The sequence below is a fragment of the Vipera ursinii genome (assembly GCF_947247035.1).
Source record: "Vipera ursinii genome assembly, chromosome: 6".
NCBI lineage: Eukaryota > Metazoa > Chordata > Lepidosauria > Squamata > Viperidae > Vipera > Vipera ursinii.
Genome location: NC_139515.1, coordinates 61,851,361 through 61,867,896, shown reverse-complemented (window position 1 = coordinate 61,867,896; position 16,536 = coordinate 61,851,361). Strand labels below are relative to the sequence as shown.

The 16,536-nt window shown below is 42.2% G+C and overlaps 1 protein-coding gene across 3 annotated transcripts in view; it reads right to left on the bottom strand.

Moving 5' to 3' along the window:
• SUN2 (Sad1 and UNC84 domain containing 2) overlaps positions 1–15,602 on the bottom strand; it is a 34,006-nt gene extending 18,404 nt beyond the window's left edge. Inside the window, exons 1-7 of one of the 3 annotated variants that reach the window (XM_083366488.1) lie at positions 15,396–15,602; positions 9,982–10,153; positions 5,943–6,139; positions 4,382–4,519; positions 2,621–2,716; positions 2,008–2,101; positions 1,086–1,156 (exon numbers count right to left, since the gene is read on the bottom strand). In XM_083366488.1, coding sequence (XP_083222614.1) covers positions 1,086–1,156; positions 2,008–2,101; positions 2,621–2,716; positions 4,382–4,519; positions 5,943–6,139; positions 9,982–10,115 — 730 coding nt within the window. In that variant the 5' untranslated portion in view covers positions 10,116–10,153; positions 15,396–15,602. The remainder of the gene's footprint in view (positions 1–1,085; positions 1,157–2,007; positions 2,102–2,620; positions 2,717–4,381; positions 4,520–5,942; positions 6,140–9,981; positions 10,154–15,395) is intronic. The other 2 variants (XM_083366489.1, XM_083366490.1) reach the window with 2 other exon arrangements.
• Between the last annotated feature and the right edge of the window lie 934 nt (positions 15,603–16,536).

Here is a 16,536-nt window from a genome sequence, read left to right as displayed (position 1 = left end):
CCTCAACAGTTATTGTAGATATTATCTGATCAAATGGAGCTGTGGCTGCAATTGGAAAGGAGATATAACATAGTATAGTATAGTGATAGCACCAACCACTCTGGGAGGAAAAGCAGAATTCAGTCCTTCTAAGTTCAGCTTCCAGTTATATCTGGAAATACCAAAACCCTATAATACTTAAGAAATTGGCCCAGATTCCTTCCACAATATTTTCTCTGTTGGATCCTCACTCATTCCCACATGTCTCTCTCAAAGAAGAAGCCAACACCTTTTTTTAAAAAAAGGGCTAGTCTTTTAAAAGTCAGCTTTAATACTTGATAGAATGAAGATATTATAAGACCCCGATATATGATTCATATCATTGCAGAATAGAATTAGTTACAGCATTGTTAACCATGTTTCTGAAGCTAAGCCAAGAATCTCTACGCTTTTATCTCCAAGAGTGGCAAGTTTTTGAACTTACTTGATTACAATCTGAACCAATAAACAGTTTTATCTCATTTTGTTTAGGACAAGTCACTGCTTGAGTGGGAATATTTTCCTGAGAACAAGAACTGTATAAGGAGGGGGAAAGACTTCCCAATTCTTCTTGCGCACTGCTTTCCTAATTAAAGATTTCCAGCTGAGTTTATCTGCTCAAATGTCGCAAAAGAAACCACATTTTTTTCTAACCAGAAGTACAATTTTTTATAGAGGAAGCAATTTTTAACACACACAAAAAATAGTACATTAGAAAAAAGCTGTTTCCTTTCCCACATTTTTTCCTTCCTTCCTCAACAGTTGTGCAATGTAAGGCAAAAGTCTGCAGAAAGAATCACATGATGAAATGTAAGATCTACAAGAATACTACTTTCAGGGTGATGTCATCTCATACTTTCTAAGACAGAGGTCCCCAACCTTTTGGGCAACAGGGACCGGTTCCATGGAGAAAGGTTTTTCTGCAGACCGGAGAGTGGGTGGTTTTGTGTGCCGCCTACATCCCGTGGATGGGGCTTTGCTTGTTTGTGCCGACCGCTTGCTGGCATGCCGACCCCTGTTCTAAGAGGTACAGAGAAAGGACAGACAAAGGCAAACTTGAAACTCACCATAACCAACAGAGCTCAGGAGCAAAAGCAGAAGCATAAACAACAGTATCTTCTTCAACACTGGATAGCTCCTGGGCACCAAACAACAGGAGAGAGAGAGCAAACTGTTAATACAAGGCATAATCAAGCATTACAAGCAGAATAGTGCACCTCAGCTTGCCTATGAAAATAGAACATGTGAAGTGAGCCACAAAGAAGTGAGGTTTACACCCCAACCTCATATTATTGGCATGATGAAGTCATATCAAATATAAGTGCTGCAGTTAATACTGGAAATAATCAAAACAGATAGACCTGGTTCACATATTGTACAGTGTTCTTTACATTGGACATTGGGTTAGCAGATATAATCTGTGGCTTACAGCTTAGTATATTATATGTATGGTTAAATACATATAATATACTAAGCTATAAGCCACAGATTATATCTGCTAACCCAATGTCCAATGTGTTTAGGTAACTATAGTCTGTTTGTGTTGTTTTGACTTAAAGTGTGTTGGGTAGACTCAGCTATGGTTTGTAAACTACCGGTACATGGAATATGATTCAGTATTATATTAATCCAGCCAATCATGGTTTAATTGAACAGTGAAAAATTATTTAGCAAAAATGTGTAAGCCCAATCATCAACCACAGTAGAATTGAGCCACTTCAAACTTTTAAGTCCATCCCACAGCTCTTAAGCATCTGCTGTTCGTTTGCACATGATAAGCATCTAGTTGTTAAGGCAGTTATTAAATGAAATAGGGCTGTAGCAGAAGCACACACACACATTCTAAAATGCTGGTCAATTTGGGGATACTCCAAGCTGTGCACCTGCTGGAATTTCTTTTATTTCCCTCTTTTTCAGTTACTTTTCCAGTCCATCCAGGAATCAAAGTTAGCCACATCCCTTTATATTTCAAATTCTATTCCCACTAACCTTGTTAAAATGAAGACATCCAGAAGAGAGGCTGTGGTTGTTAGACGATACCACATGGTCCCAATCCACCAGTATAACAAGCCAAAGAACCGTCCTGCAAAAAACAACAACAACAGAACAGCTTTGAAAAGAGCAACAGCTCAGCTTTCTTTCCATCTCTTCCCTTCCTCTACAGCACAATTTCTCAGAAGCCATACTTGCACATTCAATAGCAGAAAAGGTGATTTTCAAAGACCACAAGATATTAATTACACATACTGTGTATGCCCCTTGACTCCCAATGATTCTGGACAGTTTATAAATTATTCAAAACATTAAATAAAAATTTTCCAAGTTGAATTGCATTCTTGGACAAATTAATGTCAAAGAATGAATCTGAAGGATTAGAATTTCTCAAGATACTTGATTGTAAGCCTCTGGCTATCTCTTGATATATCTCTATCTCTATATCTCCTCCAAATGAACATTTTCAGCATTATTTTGAAGAAGTCCACATCAGATAACTTAGTACTGAAAATGCAATACAGAGACATAGACTCTGCTATATAGCTTCCTTTGTTAACTTGTGTAATAACTACTGTAATCAAATTTCTAACAACTCTTTTCCACTTACCTGGGGCTGTAAACACCAGCCAAAGAATGGAGCCTACTTTGGAGAGGACATTCTTGAACCCAAAACTGGATGTATTCTGGTCCATGGAAGAACCACCTGCGTGAAGCAGAAGATAGTCAGCTAACAAGTCGTAATCCCCCCCCCCGTTTCTCTGAACACATCCACACATGTTTGCCCCAGTATGATAATGGCCCACGAACCATCTCTAGGGATATGTCTATATCTTACAACTTCTGTTTCAACATCCACCTTATGTTAAGCTCAACAAGTTAAGGTGCTCTTAAAGTAGTGGTTTTCCCCACAATTCACCTCAAGGCATTGCATGCAGTTAATAGAGGGCACAGCTCATGCACACTCCATGGTCTGTGGCAAGAACGAAGGCAAATATATGTGGCCCAGGATAATGTTGCAGGATCCAATCTGGATCAGTCACCAGGAGCAGAGATTTAGCCTTCCGAGCTTTCACACTCATGCTGGAGTCCATCCTCAGGGAACTTCTCCCTAGCAGTGTGCATGCTTTGGGCTGTTCTCTGTGTGGTATAAATATAAATATATATAGGCACCATATAAGTACCACATACAGAGTAGCCCAAAGCGCACACTCTGTTAGTTCCCTGAGGATGGATTCCAGCACAAGTCTGAAAGCTAAACTTTGGTCCTGGTGACTGACCCAGATTGGATCCTGTGGTAAGAATCTTATATCTTCAGTTGCTTCTAGCAGTTTCCCTTTTCTTTGGCCCTGATTTCCTTGCCCATACTGAAGTCCTGAAGTCTGCACTGTTAAATTTCATTGGGCAGTTGACCAATCATCACACTGAACACACATATTTTGACTACCCAAAGTTTCTGGAGGCTTAAATAAAAACGAAACTGCATAATTCAGTATTAGAGGGCTTCATGTCATCTTCCTTCCTTCCCTCCCTCCCTTCCGGGCTACTGTGGGCACATTAATCTCCAGAATCAAACATAAAGTGTTGCATTTGGCACATCAGCTTTGGATTAGTAAGTCAGTGAGTTGACTGGTCTACCTGCTACTGTGATGCCCCACCTCAAAACCAAGTGGGTAATGGAACATTGGTTTTTGTAAGTAAAAGTCACATACATGAAACGGGCAACTATATAAATTCAATCAATCAATCACAGCAGCAACAGAAATGAACTAAGGGAACAGAAATGCAGTGGAGAGGTACTATTGAAACAATCAGTCATTCCACTTACAGTCATGCCCACTGAATCTCTATAGAGTGCCACACTTCAAGGTTCACAGGGAGGATTAACTCGGTACTGTTTTGGAGGCTGAGTTAGTCTGACATATGAAAGGAGGTTGTAGCCATGGTTGTTAATCTTTCCCCTGTATAAATTAAACTTATCCTTTGCCAACTGTATGAAGATGGTAAGTATTGACTACTGTCTCTGCATTACCAGTCTGCAGGTCAGTTTTGCAACAGTTGTTTTTTTTTTAAAAAAAAAACAAAACTAAAAATGAATATATAACTTTTAAAAAAAAACTACCTATCAAACAAGCAATTTCCTGAGTGATGAATGGCATAACAAGGACCTCTGGTGGAACCAAAAATCAGGTTTTAAGTACATACAGCTTTCAGGCAAACTTCAATACGGGCAGTTCGAGTAGTTTATCAGGCCTTTTGTTAGCTGATGGCTAACCAGTTTTTGCTGTAAATGATGTTAACAAATTCTATCCCCAATGTTTTTCCTCTAGGATTTCCTCTGATTGCTTAGGCACATAGCATTTCCCGATACCTGTGTACTCATCCTCAGAGGAATAACCAGATGAAGAACCATAGATGTCGTATGTCTTCCTATCTCCTAATCCATTGATTTTCTTACTGGACTCGATGCCTCCCGTACCTCTTCTCCTTCTCGATGAAAGATCCTCACCTGACATTAAAAAATTTATTTTAAAAATAAACTCATTTTTATACATTTCCTACCAAAAGCTTGTATGAAAACTAGATACCATCGACCTTAGACAAGCTCAAATGAAGCATACCATTTAGTGAAAACTGCAGGAGAGTTTAAGATTAATGCCCTTGTGCCTTGAGTATATTTTTGGAATTCTACCCTCCCCTCCATGTCAATGTTTAATAACTGTTGCTGATGATGCAGGTGATGGATTATATCATCTTCAAGAGCTACAATATTTTATATTAATTGGGTGGATGTTTGAGAATTTCCACCAATCAGCATCCCCTGAACAGTCTTTCTTTTGCTGGATTTTCAGCACATGTCCCAACCCAATTCTCCCTCAGTTGTCTTTAATACTGTCTTGCATTCAAAATCCCACCGACTAATCCAGAGAAGACCATACATGGCCTTTCAGGTATTGCTATACTTCAACTTTCATCAGCCAGAACTAGTATTCCCATATCATTTGGCTGATATCCATGAGCACCAATTGAAAAAAAAATGATACAATGTCAGAAGTATATTGACAACATATAAGAAATAAATATTGAATCAACTCTCTCAAACCTCCTGTATAAATAGTGTTAAATCAGGGCTTTTCAACCAGTGGTATGGGTACCACCTGTGGTACATTGGCACCTGGCAGGTAGTACGCAACCATCCTAGAAAAGTGGTAGCGGGGGAGGGGGAATGAGCTGAACCAGTGGTAGCACCGCACAAGCCTGAGCAACAGACGGCTGGAGCTGCAGGGCTGTCAGGGCTCAGCAAAAGCACCAGGATCAGCACCAGGCTCCAGCTGGAGCTGGACACTGATTCTGGTGCTTCTGAGCCCAGAAGAAGCGTCGATCAGCTGGAATGTTGCAGCATCTCCAGGGTCTTGTGATTTACATTCAGATGCTTGGCAACTGATTCATATTTATGACGGTCACAGTGTCCCAGGGTCATGTGAAGTGACCAAAACCTGCTGCAACCACCCAGCAAGGGGGGGGGGGAAATAAAAACCAAACACCCCCCCAAGAGCGTCAAATTGGAAATAGTTGGTCCAAGTCCCATGTAGGTCAGATGATGCAGGAGAATATTCTGACTTGGGTATGAATTATGCCAACTACAGACCAGAGTTCATTGAAAGACTGGACAACAGGTGAAAAACAGTTGTACAACAAATTTGTACAATGACTAGAGTCAATAAGAATGAAAAGCTTATGTGGTCCTACAGATGTTGCAGATGCCAATTCTCATCAGGCCCAACTGGAATTGCTAGTCTAATTCAAAAACATCTGAAGGGCTATGAGTTTCCAATTTGTTGTTTTGCAGTTTATATTAATTTCTCCCAAGCAAGTATCTTCCATATATTTTAGGACATGCAAGCTACAGAACATTTCAGAGAAATACTTACTCCAATAAGAACTGCTTTCCAATGGCTCATCAAAGGCCGCGCTAGTTTTAAGAGAAAATCCTTTGTCATCAGTCAGATAAGACTCACTAATTACAGACTCACTGTAGTAGGAGGTAGTGTGGGGAGTAGAACTGAACCCTAGGCTAGGTGCAGGAGAAACACGTTTCACGCTGCTTGGTTTCCTTCTCAGAGTTCGGCTGCAGGAAAAGAAACCAGAAATGGCATATTGATAAGATAGTACATGTTAGATGAAGAATGTGCAAAGGCATATGCATTTGTACACATGCATAAGTGCTGCTATTTAGAAATAGCACTAATAAACTCCTACCACTTAAGAGAATCCACACCCCTAAGAATAGAATTGAATGGGAAAGAGATAAGAAGAAAGAAAAGCAATCTTCTCCTAAGATATTTTAAGTTGGAACCTGATCACTCTAAACAAGTGGAGAAAATATCTTGTGGTACAAGGTTCAAATATAATTTGGATTTCTGGAAGTTGCCATCCCATTGCATGTGGATGAGGCTGGACTGGAAAAAGTTACAGTCATGTGACAACTGCAACTTTCTTTACCTAATGAGTTCTAGCATAATTTCCTTTTAGCCTGCTTTGTATTTTGCCTTGTTTAATTCCAGGGTTGTAGTACTCTCTGTCAGTTTCCCCAAACTACATATTGTGTGTGGGGGGGGGAGGGTGTTCCCCATAGCCACATGCAACTTCACTATGGAACAGAACAACTGTAATAGGTTGGGCAAGTGAGGCCATTTCCTGTCCATCAACACTTTACAGCAAATTTCCCAACTGGGTCCCTTCAAATATGCTGAGACCAAAATTCCCAACAAGCATGGCCAGGATAGATGCAGTTCCAGTTTATCCAGAAGATCCCAGTTTAGGAAACACCGTTCTATATTATAGCTAGGCACTCAAGAAATAGCCAGTGAAGTGTTTATGACATATTGAATATAAGAGGAAACTAGAACTATCCAGAAACCTTGCTTTGTAGAGAATTAAAAGAAGCATAGTTTGCTGCTGTGGTAAACTGAAATAAGAACTTGGACTGAATCAGTTTATAGCCATATTCATGATTGCTCACATGAGTATAGTACTGTATATTACATTTATTTAATGCCCTTTCCTGTAACCTTCATGTAACATGCTTTAATAATGATTTGAACTGTGGTAATATGTGTCTGGCAGTGATTAATTTATAATACTATTCACTTGAGTGGGGGCAGAACACAAGGATATAAGCTGTTGTGCCTCCTTATTTCTGGCCGCGAATGCACGGTTGCCTGTTAGGATAGCAACCAAAGCCTTGGTTTAAGTCATACACCAAAAATGCTACACAGTATTTCTTTCTAGGAATGCATCTTTAATGATTTCACATTCCATAAACAGTAGTATACCCGGGTTCCCTTTTGTGGTTATCTTGTTTCCTTATTAATTGTAAAGCCATTATTTTGTATTTGGGGTTTTCTGCTATGTAGCTGCGTATGCAGTATTTAAGCAACATTCTACCTAAGATTTATGTAATGTTGTAGCTTCTGCACTTTGCAAGAGACCAATGACTCATTGTAACCTGCTGGCTTTGGAATTAATAAAACAATCATTTGGGTGCTCTCCAAACATTGGCACTTTTGGGGTGAATTTTCTACCACACTTCAAGGAGAGAATAAAATAACACAAGCAGCTTTTTTGTGTATAAAATTTTTCTTTAAAGTTCATGGGTATGGAGGAAGTGGGAGTAATACAGACAGGTGGTAACATCTTTTTCATCCACCCACACTTCTTTAACCAAGTGGAGGCAATGTACCAACAGAGAGAATACTCAGCCTACTCTCCTTCCTGCCTGCTTATTCTGCAGCAACTAATAATCATGGGAATTGTTTTTTTTAAAAAAACAAATTTTATTGAATATACAATTAAAAACAGAAGTGGACATGTTACAGCTTCCCTGGTTTCAACATTGCTATTAGTATTACCTTATATAAAGAAAAAAAAAAGAAAAAGAAAAAAGGAAAGTTACATTGTAGCAAAATGTGCATATAACATCAGTAAGTTTTCTAGTGAACATTCTTTCATTCATCTATAATGTAATTAAATATCTTTCAATTCTATCCTGTAAAAGGTTTCTAAACTATCAACTAATCCAGCGTTTTCCAACCTTAGGAACTTGAAGATGCGTGGACTTCAACTCCCAGAATTCCCCAGCCAGCTATGCTGGCTGGGGAATTCTGGGAGTTGAAGTCCACGCATCTTCAAGTTCCTAAGGTTGGGAAACGCTGAACTAATCAGTCCGTACTCATCCCAGCGTTCTTCCTTAACCTAGCCATTTGTACATTGTTCTAAATTTCATAATAGTTTCGGTTTTGTTTTTGATCTCTAATCCATTTCAGCGCAGGATAGGATTTTGCTTACTAATTCTTCTTCAGTAGGGGTTTCTTTCCTTTTCCATTTTTGAGCATAAGCCAATCTTGCTGCAGTCAAAATATGCAGAATTAAGTATAAAGATCCTTTGTTGCATTTATCATTAATAATCCTTAGTAGGAAGGTTTCGGGTTTTAGTTCAATTTTTCGTAATGTTATCTCTTCAAGCCAATTTTTTATCAGGTGCCCAAAATTTTGAGCTTTTAGACATTCCCACAGGTGATAATAGGTCCCGGGTAACTTTCTACTATTTCCAGCATGTCAGTGAGGTTTTTTAATCCATTTTTGCTAGCCGTGTGGAGGGAAGGTGCCACCTATAAAACATCTTGTATAAATTTTCTTTATAGGTGGTGGCTAGCGTTAGCCTCTTGTTCCTGTCCCATAAAAGGTAAAAGGTAAAGGTTCCCCCACACATGCGTGCTAGTCGTTTCCGACTCTAGGGGCTGGTGCTCCTCATCTCCGTTTCAAAGCCGAAGAGCCAGCGCTTGTCCGAGGACGTCTCCGTGGTCATGTGGCCGGCATGACTAGACGCCAAAGGTGCACGGAACGCTGTTACCTTCCCACCATAGTGATCCCTATTTTTCTACTTGCATTTTTACGTGCTTTCGAACTGCTAGGTTGGCAGAAGCTGGGACGAGTAACAGGCGCTCACTCTGTTACGCGGCACTCGGGATTCGACCCGCCAAACTGCCGACCTTCTGATCGACAAGCTCAGCGTCCTAACCCACTGAGCATCCTAACCCACTGAGCATCCTAACCCACTGAGCCACCGCTCAGTGTCAATTGGCAATCACTGTCCCAAAGTGATTGCCAATTGTCTAGATCAATGGTATAGCCAAAACGTTTGCTCCAGATTAACATTATATCTTAAACCTGTTCTTCTAACATATTTTGTTCTAATAAATATTGATATATCTTTTTTATTGTTTTATCTTCTGCTTCTAATAGGATTTTATCTAATTCTGCGTGCTCTAATTTTATCCCGGTTTCTTTTTTTTATCTTTTCTGTATCGTGTCTGTATTTGCAAGTAAGCCCACCATTCCAGCTCTATACCATCTTCTAATAGTGTTTTCCTTGTTTTCAGCTCTCCATTCTTATCTAGAATATCTTTGTTTGTAATTACTCTTCCTAAGTTCATGAATTTTGGGTGCATAAATATCTCCAATGTTGATATCCAGTTGGGTATTTCTATATAGTTGAATTTTTTTAATTTTAGTCCACACCTCTATTAGTGCCCGTCTAATGTAGTGTTTCTGAAAGTACTGATGTGCCTTGTGTTTCCTGTCCCACAGTATCGCATGCCACTCTATCTGCATGTCATGGCCTTCTAATGCTAGCAATCTTCTGTTCTTTAGACTTATCCAGTCCTTTATCCACACAGATGCTGCTGCCTGATAATATTTTTCCCAATTCGGGAGGCCAAGCCCAATCATGGGAATTGTTTCTGACATTGATAATGGATAACAAGTTGGGGATAATTGGGGTAAACGATCTTATTCAAAGCATGGAAAGCAACAATAATGAACTAATTTACCACTCAAAAGATGAAGAAACCCTGTAACTCATACACAACATAGATGAGGGAGTCTCCCTCTTCCTTCATTCTGACTTACCTGTTTGAATTCTCTATAAAGAGGGGCTGAGGTCCACTTAACAGAGAACTTCCTCCACTGATCCTATTGTTGCCATTATCCTCACTTTGATAATTGCGGTAAGTCCCACTAATGCGTTGGCTTCGTCGAGACATGATCAAAAAAGAGCGGCTGCCACACTTGTGTCAAGATTCTTAGAGGAAGCAACACAAAGAAGAAAACATCAGGACTTACGTCAGATATAAGTATTCTGAAGATAGTTTATGATTGAACAGTTTTAATGAGTCCAGAAGAAAAGTTTACAAAGGCTAGCATTCTTTCTCCCACTGGTCAAGCCGATTTCTCTATAAAGGCTACCTAAATGAACTAGGAACTGGAATCTTGTTATTGCTCATATTCCACTTTTCTGATCTGGACTTCAGAATCCATAGCAAAATTCAGTTCCAAGAATCCCAGTAACCTGTTCCAAAGTGTACCATTGTTCTAATGTATACTGCTCTTAGATAGGGAAGTTCCCTTTATTTGAAGTAACTAATTATATATTACTAAAATTCTCACTGTCTTGACATTTAACTAGGCAAATTGGTGAATCATAGGGCAACATTTTTTGAGCCAACTTACCTCAAATAGGCTAACTTACAGAAAGTATCCAATATCTGTGACCTATGTGTTTTGAGGGAATGAAATTTGGGGAAATTGTGGCTGCTTCAGTGCTACTGGCTGCTGCTGAGCTGCACCTGTGGTCACATGACTTTCATTTTTAACATCATGTGACAGTTTCCCAGCCAGTCTTGCAATTCCTCACTCCCTCCCCCACCCAGCAGCAGTCACTTATCTGTGGAAAGGAAGAGCTCCATATACCCTTCCTAGAACATGCCACCGTCCTGCGGGATCAACCTGTGTCATTCCCCTGGGTGTCTTCTCCAACCTGCATCACCTGCTGTGTGTTCCGAGATCCATGCAGCAACTCTTGGGCACCCCGATAGCCCACATAACTTCCCAACCCTAACCCTAACCCTTTTGTCCTCTCCAGGCACCCCCCCCAGGCAACCTTCCCAACCCATGTCACAGCCCCTCACACTATGCCTAATTGCTGAGGCACCTCTCACACACTGTTTTCCCCTTACATTCTTCATGACACATGCACACGCTCAAACACTGCACCCTTCTTGATCCACATGGCACTACCCACACACTCCCATGACCCCAATGCACAATTCCATAGCTACCTTTCCCAATCTACCCTATCCACCCATGCACCCTATCTGACCAGCATGGCATCTCTGGTGCACACCCACATAAGTTCCTAATTTGCATGACACCTCTCACGCACTTTCATATATAATTCCTTACCTGCAGCCCCTCCCCCTCCCACACACCCTCACTCACTCCTGCACCTTGCAACAGCCACTTACTAGCCTGCTGGACTTGCAGCTTCCTATTGGTTTCCCCATTGACTTTCTCTCTGTAAGCTTCTTGCAAGCAAAATAAATGGGGGACCTGGCAAAAATTCTTGGGAGGGAAAGGAGGGAGGGAGGAAGTTTTCTGATGCCCTCTGACAACTTTCCACAAGGAGATTCACTAGGAAAGACAGCAGGAAGTCAGAAATTGCTCCCAGTCCCACTGCTTTTTTGCTCACCTCTAGTCATTCTGTTTCTCTGTTTAGATAAGAAATTACCTCTGACCCAGCAGGGCATGGATTGTCTAGTAGCTACTAAGTCTGTGAAGAGCCAGTTTGGTTTCATGGTTAAGGTATCAGACTAGAAACTGGAAGACCATAGGTTCTAGACTTGCCTGAGGCAAGAAGCTAGCTGAGCAACTCTGGACCGGTTACTGACTCTCAGCCCTAAGGAGCAAGTAATGACAAACAATTACAGAAATCTTGCCCAGAAAAGTGTAGGGACTAGTCCAGACAGTCACCAAGAATCAATGCTGACTTGAACTTCAGACTATGTAAATCAGACATGTCAAACAGAAGGCCCGGGGGCTGGATCTGGCCTGCGAAGTGGTTTCATGTGGCCCGCGAAGCCATCCTGGAAACAGTGAGGGAACGGCCCCCACTGCCTTGGCCCTGGCCCAGAGACCCTCCTTCTGCCAGAGACGCTCAGATCTGTCCCACTCCTGCCCAGGCCCCCATAGGCACCCTTGATGCGAATGATGTAGAGCTGGCCATGCCCACCCAGTAGGCCATACACACTCTAGCCACGCCCACTCAGTAGGCCACGCCCACCCAGCCCCTTGAGGGCAACTGCAATGCTGATGTGGCCCTCAATGAAATTGAGTTTGACACCCCTGATGTAAATCATTTGAAAGACATGATTTCAAAAATGTAACTTTTTTTTAAATATCAGGGCAGGCACATCTTTGCAAGACCTGAGTGACTACTTCAAATATTGTCTCAGTGCCTTCCTTTTTGGTAAATAAACAATAGTGACAACAGAAACAAAAATAATGGCAAACTACTTCAGTACAATCGCCAAGAAACCAGCATAACTGTATTTGTCTACATTTATCAGGATCTAAGCTTGATTTGAGGATTTATTTTTCTTCATTTCAGAAGGCATTGGGGACTAATATCCAATGCTCTTGCACCGAGTTACATTGCAGGGTCACCTTCCAACTGCCACTGGGATGTGAGCTCAATTTCTAGCCCGCTGACAGATTCATGAGATACTCCCATCAGAGCATCATGAACCAAATGCATCTTGGCTGGAAACAGTAGAGCTTTTGGGCAAGGCAGAATACAGTACATATGCCAGCCAAGACAAGGCTGGTCTGGAACGGAGTCAAGTACCGCCCCCAGCAGCAACAACAACTCTATTTATACAGCATCAGCCACTCTGCAGATTTGCCTGCTGAGATGGGAAAAAACCCAAACAGCAGAAGGTCTGACCTTGTGCCTATTTTTCACTTCTTAGCTCCTTATACAGTTAAAAAACCTCCCTCCCTGCTCATTGCCATATAGGCAAATGAAGTCACAAGTTTGTTCCCTGGCAATTGTTTATCAACATTTACATCATTAATACTCCAATTATATTTCTTTCATGCCTCAGCCTGCATTTCTACTCTTACAACACAACTGTTCTCCTGGGAAATGTTTCCAATGTTCAGCAAGTCATATTACATGTGTGTACAAGAGGGTTTCCCTTGCTTAATCATAAGCCATGCTGCTGCCATTCTCCACATCCCCTCCTGTTCTTCATTATTCTCAACACTCTACCTGGATTGCAAAAGTCCACACTAGTTTCTCAACCGTGGCACCTTGGAGATGTGTGGATTTTAGCTAGGAAATTCTGGGAGTTAAAAGTCCACACACCTTCAAGTTGCTAAGGCTGAGAAACATTGCTTTGGACCATCACTATATCAAGACTCTTGAGTTATTCTTCTCTGCTGCACTAGTGGTAGTCAGGATTTTGTAGCCCAAATGTAGTAGCTAATTGTTAGTAGCTAGTAGCTATAATTATAGCCATAATTGTTGTTATAGCACATAATCCTTCTCATAATTTTACCCCAATATGTAGGAAGCAAAGAACAAAATCAAAGAAAAATTGTGTCAAATTCCCAAGAGTAAAAGAAAGTACTAATGCCTCTTTTCATTTCAATTAAGATGCACATTTATCCCTAGGCAATTCAACTGAAATCGAGTACGTTACCCCCAGGAGACAAAGTGACCTCCTTTCCTTCACATCTTTCAGATCTGTTCTTCTCCCCCTCTCCCCTTAACTTTTATGCTTCAACCTCTGAGAAACAAAACTACTCAGGGCCTATGGAGCAAAAACCGCTCTACTGTTTTCATCAGTAAGGTCAATTTGCTAAAATAGAACATTTTAAAGACAAATTTCAGAGAAAGTGTAGTGTACAGAAATTCAGACTGCATTTGGATTCTGTGTTGTATTCACAAGGTGGTGTCAAGCTGCTCCTACTTTCAATTTTGAATACTGCCCCCCCCATATAGGAATAATAGTCCTAAACTGTTTCAGCACTTGAGCAAAGCTGTGTGCATTTTTTGGTCTAAAAGAAAACAGGTTATGTGGTTTGGGAATGCAGAGTTAAAATTGCAGAAATCAGCATATCAGAAAAATATGAATATTTTTCACTGAGACTACATCGTAAGGCTCTTTTGAGAGGTGAAAATCAGTGGGGTAAAAGTGATATGCAATGTCACCACTAATCTCCTGGGAGTTTCATAACACTACATAGAATAAATATCCCACATTTTCTTTCAGTGGCTTAAAACAGTACACGGGATTATTTCCCTGAAAACAAAGTAATTCTTTCCCTCACAACAATAATCCAATAGGTTAGACTGAGTTGTAAATGAGCCAAGATCATTTAAGAGGAATTTGAATCTAGGTCTCTTTCGGGTAGAATTTCCAAATTAGGAGGCGTGATTTCCTCCCGCCGGCAAATTCTCCCTCCTTCTCTTTATAAATTAAACATGTCTAGAACTGTTATAGTTTAACCCCATCCCTCGCTACTTCGTAACTATAATTTTAACCACTTCTCAATTTACAAATGTTAAGAAAGGCCAAGAGAGAGGAATGAAGGAAAAGAATGGTTAAGGCAGCAGCAAAACTGTCAAACCGTTTCCGTTATTTCAGTTGCAGCAAATCAAGCGTTCTGCCTCTTTTCGATCCACAACGGCGGCCTCACGCTTTTCAACTGCAAGCACGTTCGCGGCACAACTTGCAAATCCACGCAGGAAACTTGCATAGGATCGGGGCGTATTGGTTTCACTCGCCCACCCCCACCCCCCCCCACCCTCCTTTCCGATCCCTCCTCTTTTATCTCCGATGCAAACTTCCAAACTGCAGCTTGCCCCCCGCTTTTGAAGAAGAGCAACAATCGCAGCGACCGCTTGCCGGAAGGAAGCGAAAGCAGCCGAGCCTCGCTTTGGAAAAATAAAAAGAAGCAACTGCGTTATTATACCAGAAAGGTTAGAAATGCAGCCGCAATCTTCGAAGAGGCCACAAGACAAATGAGCCGCAGGGAGGGGAAGTCCGCAACAAAACGTGGGACAAGCTCCATCATCCCCAGCCAATGATTGTCCCTGGCAAGATAGGACTTGTCACCCCTCCCGACAATCTGCAAGGGGACGGGGTTGGAAATAGCTCGCCGCCTGGTATGTTTGGAAAACGGGAAACAGCTCGGACACCGGCGAGAGCGACGGAGGGTCGGGGGAAGTCCCGCCAGAGGCTCAGTACAGACCAGGGGTCGGCAACCTCGGCTCTTTTATGACTCGTGGACTTCAACTCCCAGAATTCCTGAACCAGCATAGCTGGCTCAGGAATTCTGGGAGTTGAAGTCCACGAGTCATAAAAGAGCCGAGGTTGCCGACCCCTGGTACAGACAGAGGGGGCAAAAAGCCAAGGAAGACACACACACACTCCTCCGTGCTCTTGTGTGTTTTCTCTTCTTTAAGCGCACGAAGTTACCTTTTACAGCGGCTGCAGAAGAGAGGCGCGAAAAGGAACTCCAAACAAAAGCCCGAGCAGCCCCCAGCACGCGAAGTTAGCGGGATTTTTTTTTTTTTTAAGCGATTTGATTAATCCCAGGAAATTGCCGTTGCTCGCTCGGTCCGCTCGAAGCCTCCAGCGAGCGCCCGCGCGCCAACAATAGAGCCTGGACGGGCTCTCACCCTCTTCTTCGGTGCGTGCGCCTGTCAAACCTCAACCAGCGCGAGCTTATTGGCAGGAGCCGCACCTGACTCGGGTTGTCAGTCTTCCGCCATGCCCTCCGCCTATTGGCTGGTTTGAACAAGAAACGCTCTCGGTTGGTCGCCTTGTCCTTTTTTGCCCGCCCTTCCAGTTCGGTTTGTGGAGTCAGTTGCCGGATTGCGCAAGAAGAAAAAGCTCCGGGGCGGTATAAACTGCAGCAGGGCTGGCTCCGCCCTCCCCCCCCCCCGGTTAGGCGTGGCATAGAATAGGACAGGGGTCTTCAAACTTGGCCCTTTTATGACTTGTGGACTTCAACTCCCAGAATTCCTCAGCCAGCAAAGCTGGCTGAGGAATTCTGGGAGTTGAAGTCCACAAGTCATAAAAGGGCCAAGTTTGAAGACCCCTGGAATAGGAAGAAAGGCCGGAAGGCGGGGCGCTCGTTCCCACTTTGGGAGGAGTTGCTCGGCATGCGGGTGCAGTGGGTGTTGGGTGTACATGAAGAGGGTTTTCCGCGTTAGTTTCAAGCATTGCAGGAACGTGCTGAGACATTCGTGTGTGTCTGTGTGTCTGTGTGTCTGTGTGTGCGTGTGCGTGTGCGTGTGTGTGTGTGTGAGTGAAATCTCGCCCGTACATGAGGCAGCATTTTACATTTAGATTTAGATTTTATTAGATTTATATACCGCCCTTTCCCGAAGGACTCAGGGCGGTTTACAGGGCATTTTAAAATCATATCAATATAAAATACAAAGTTAAAAGAGAATTAAAAGATTAAATTATCCCTGAAAATAAAACCCCAGTTAAAATTCTCAGCCTGGGTCAGAGAGCTCAAAGAGCCAGGTCTTCAGGTCCCGGCGGAATGAGCGTAGGTCAGGGTCGTAGGTCGTTCTTGCCCGCAAACACTTGGTGTTGTGATGTGACA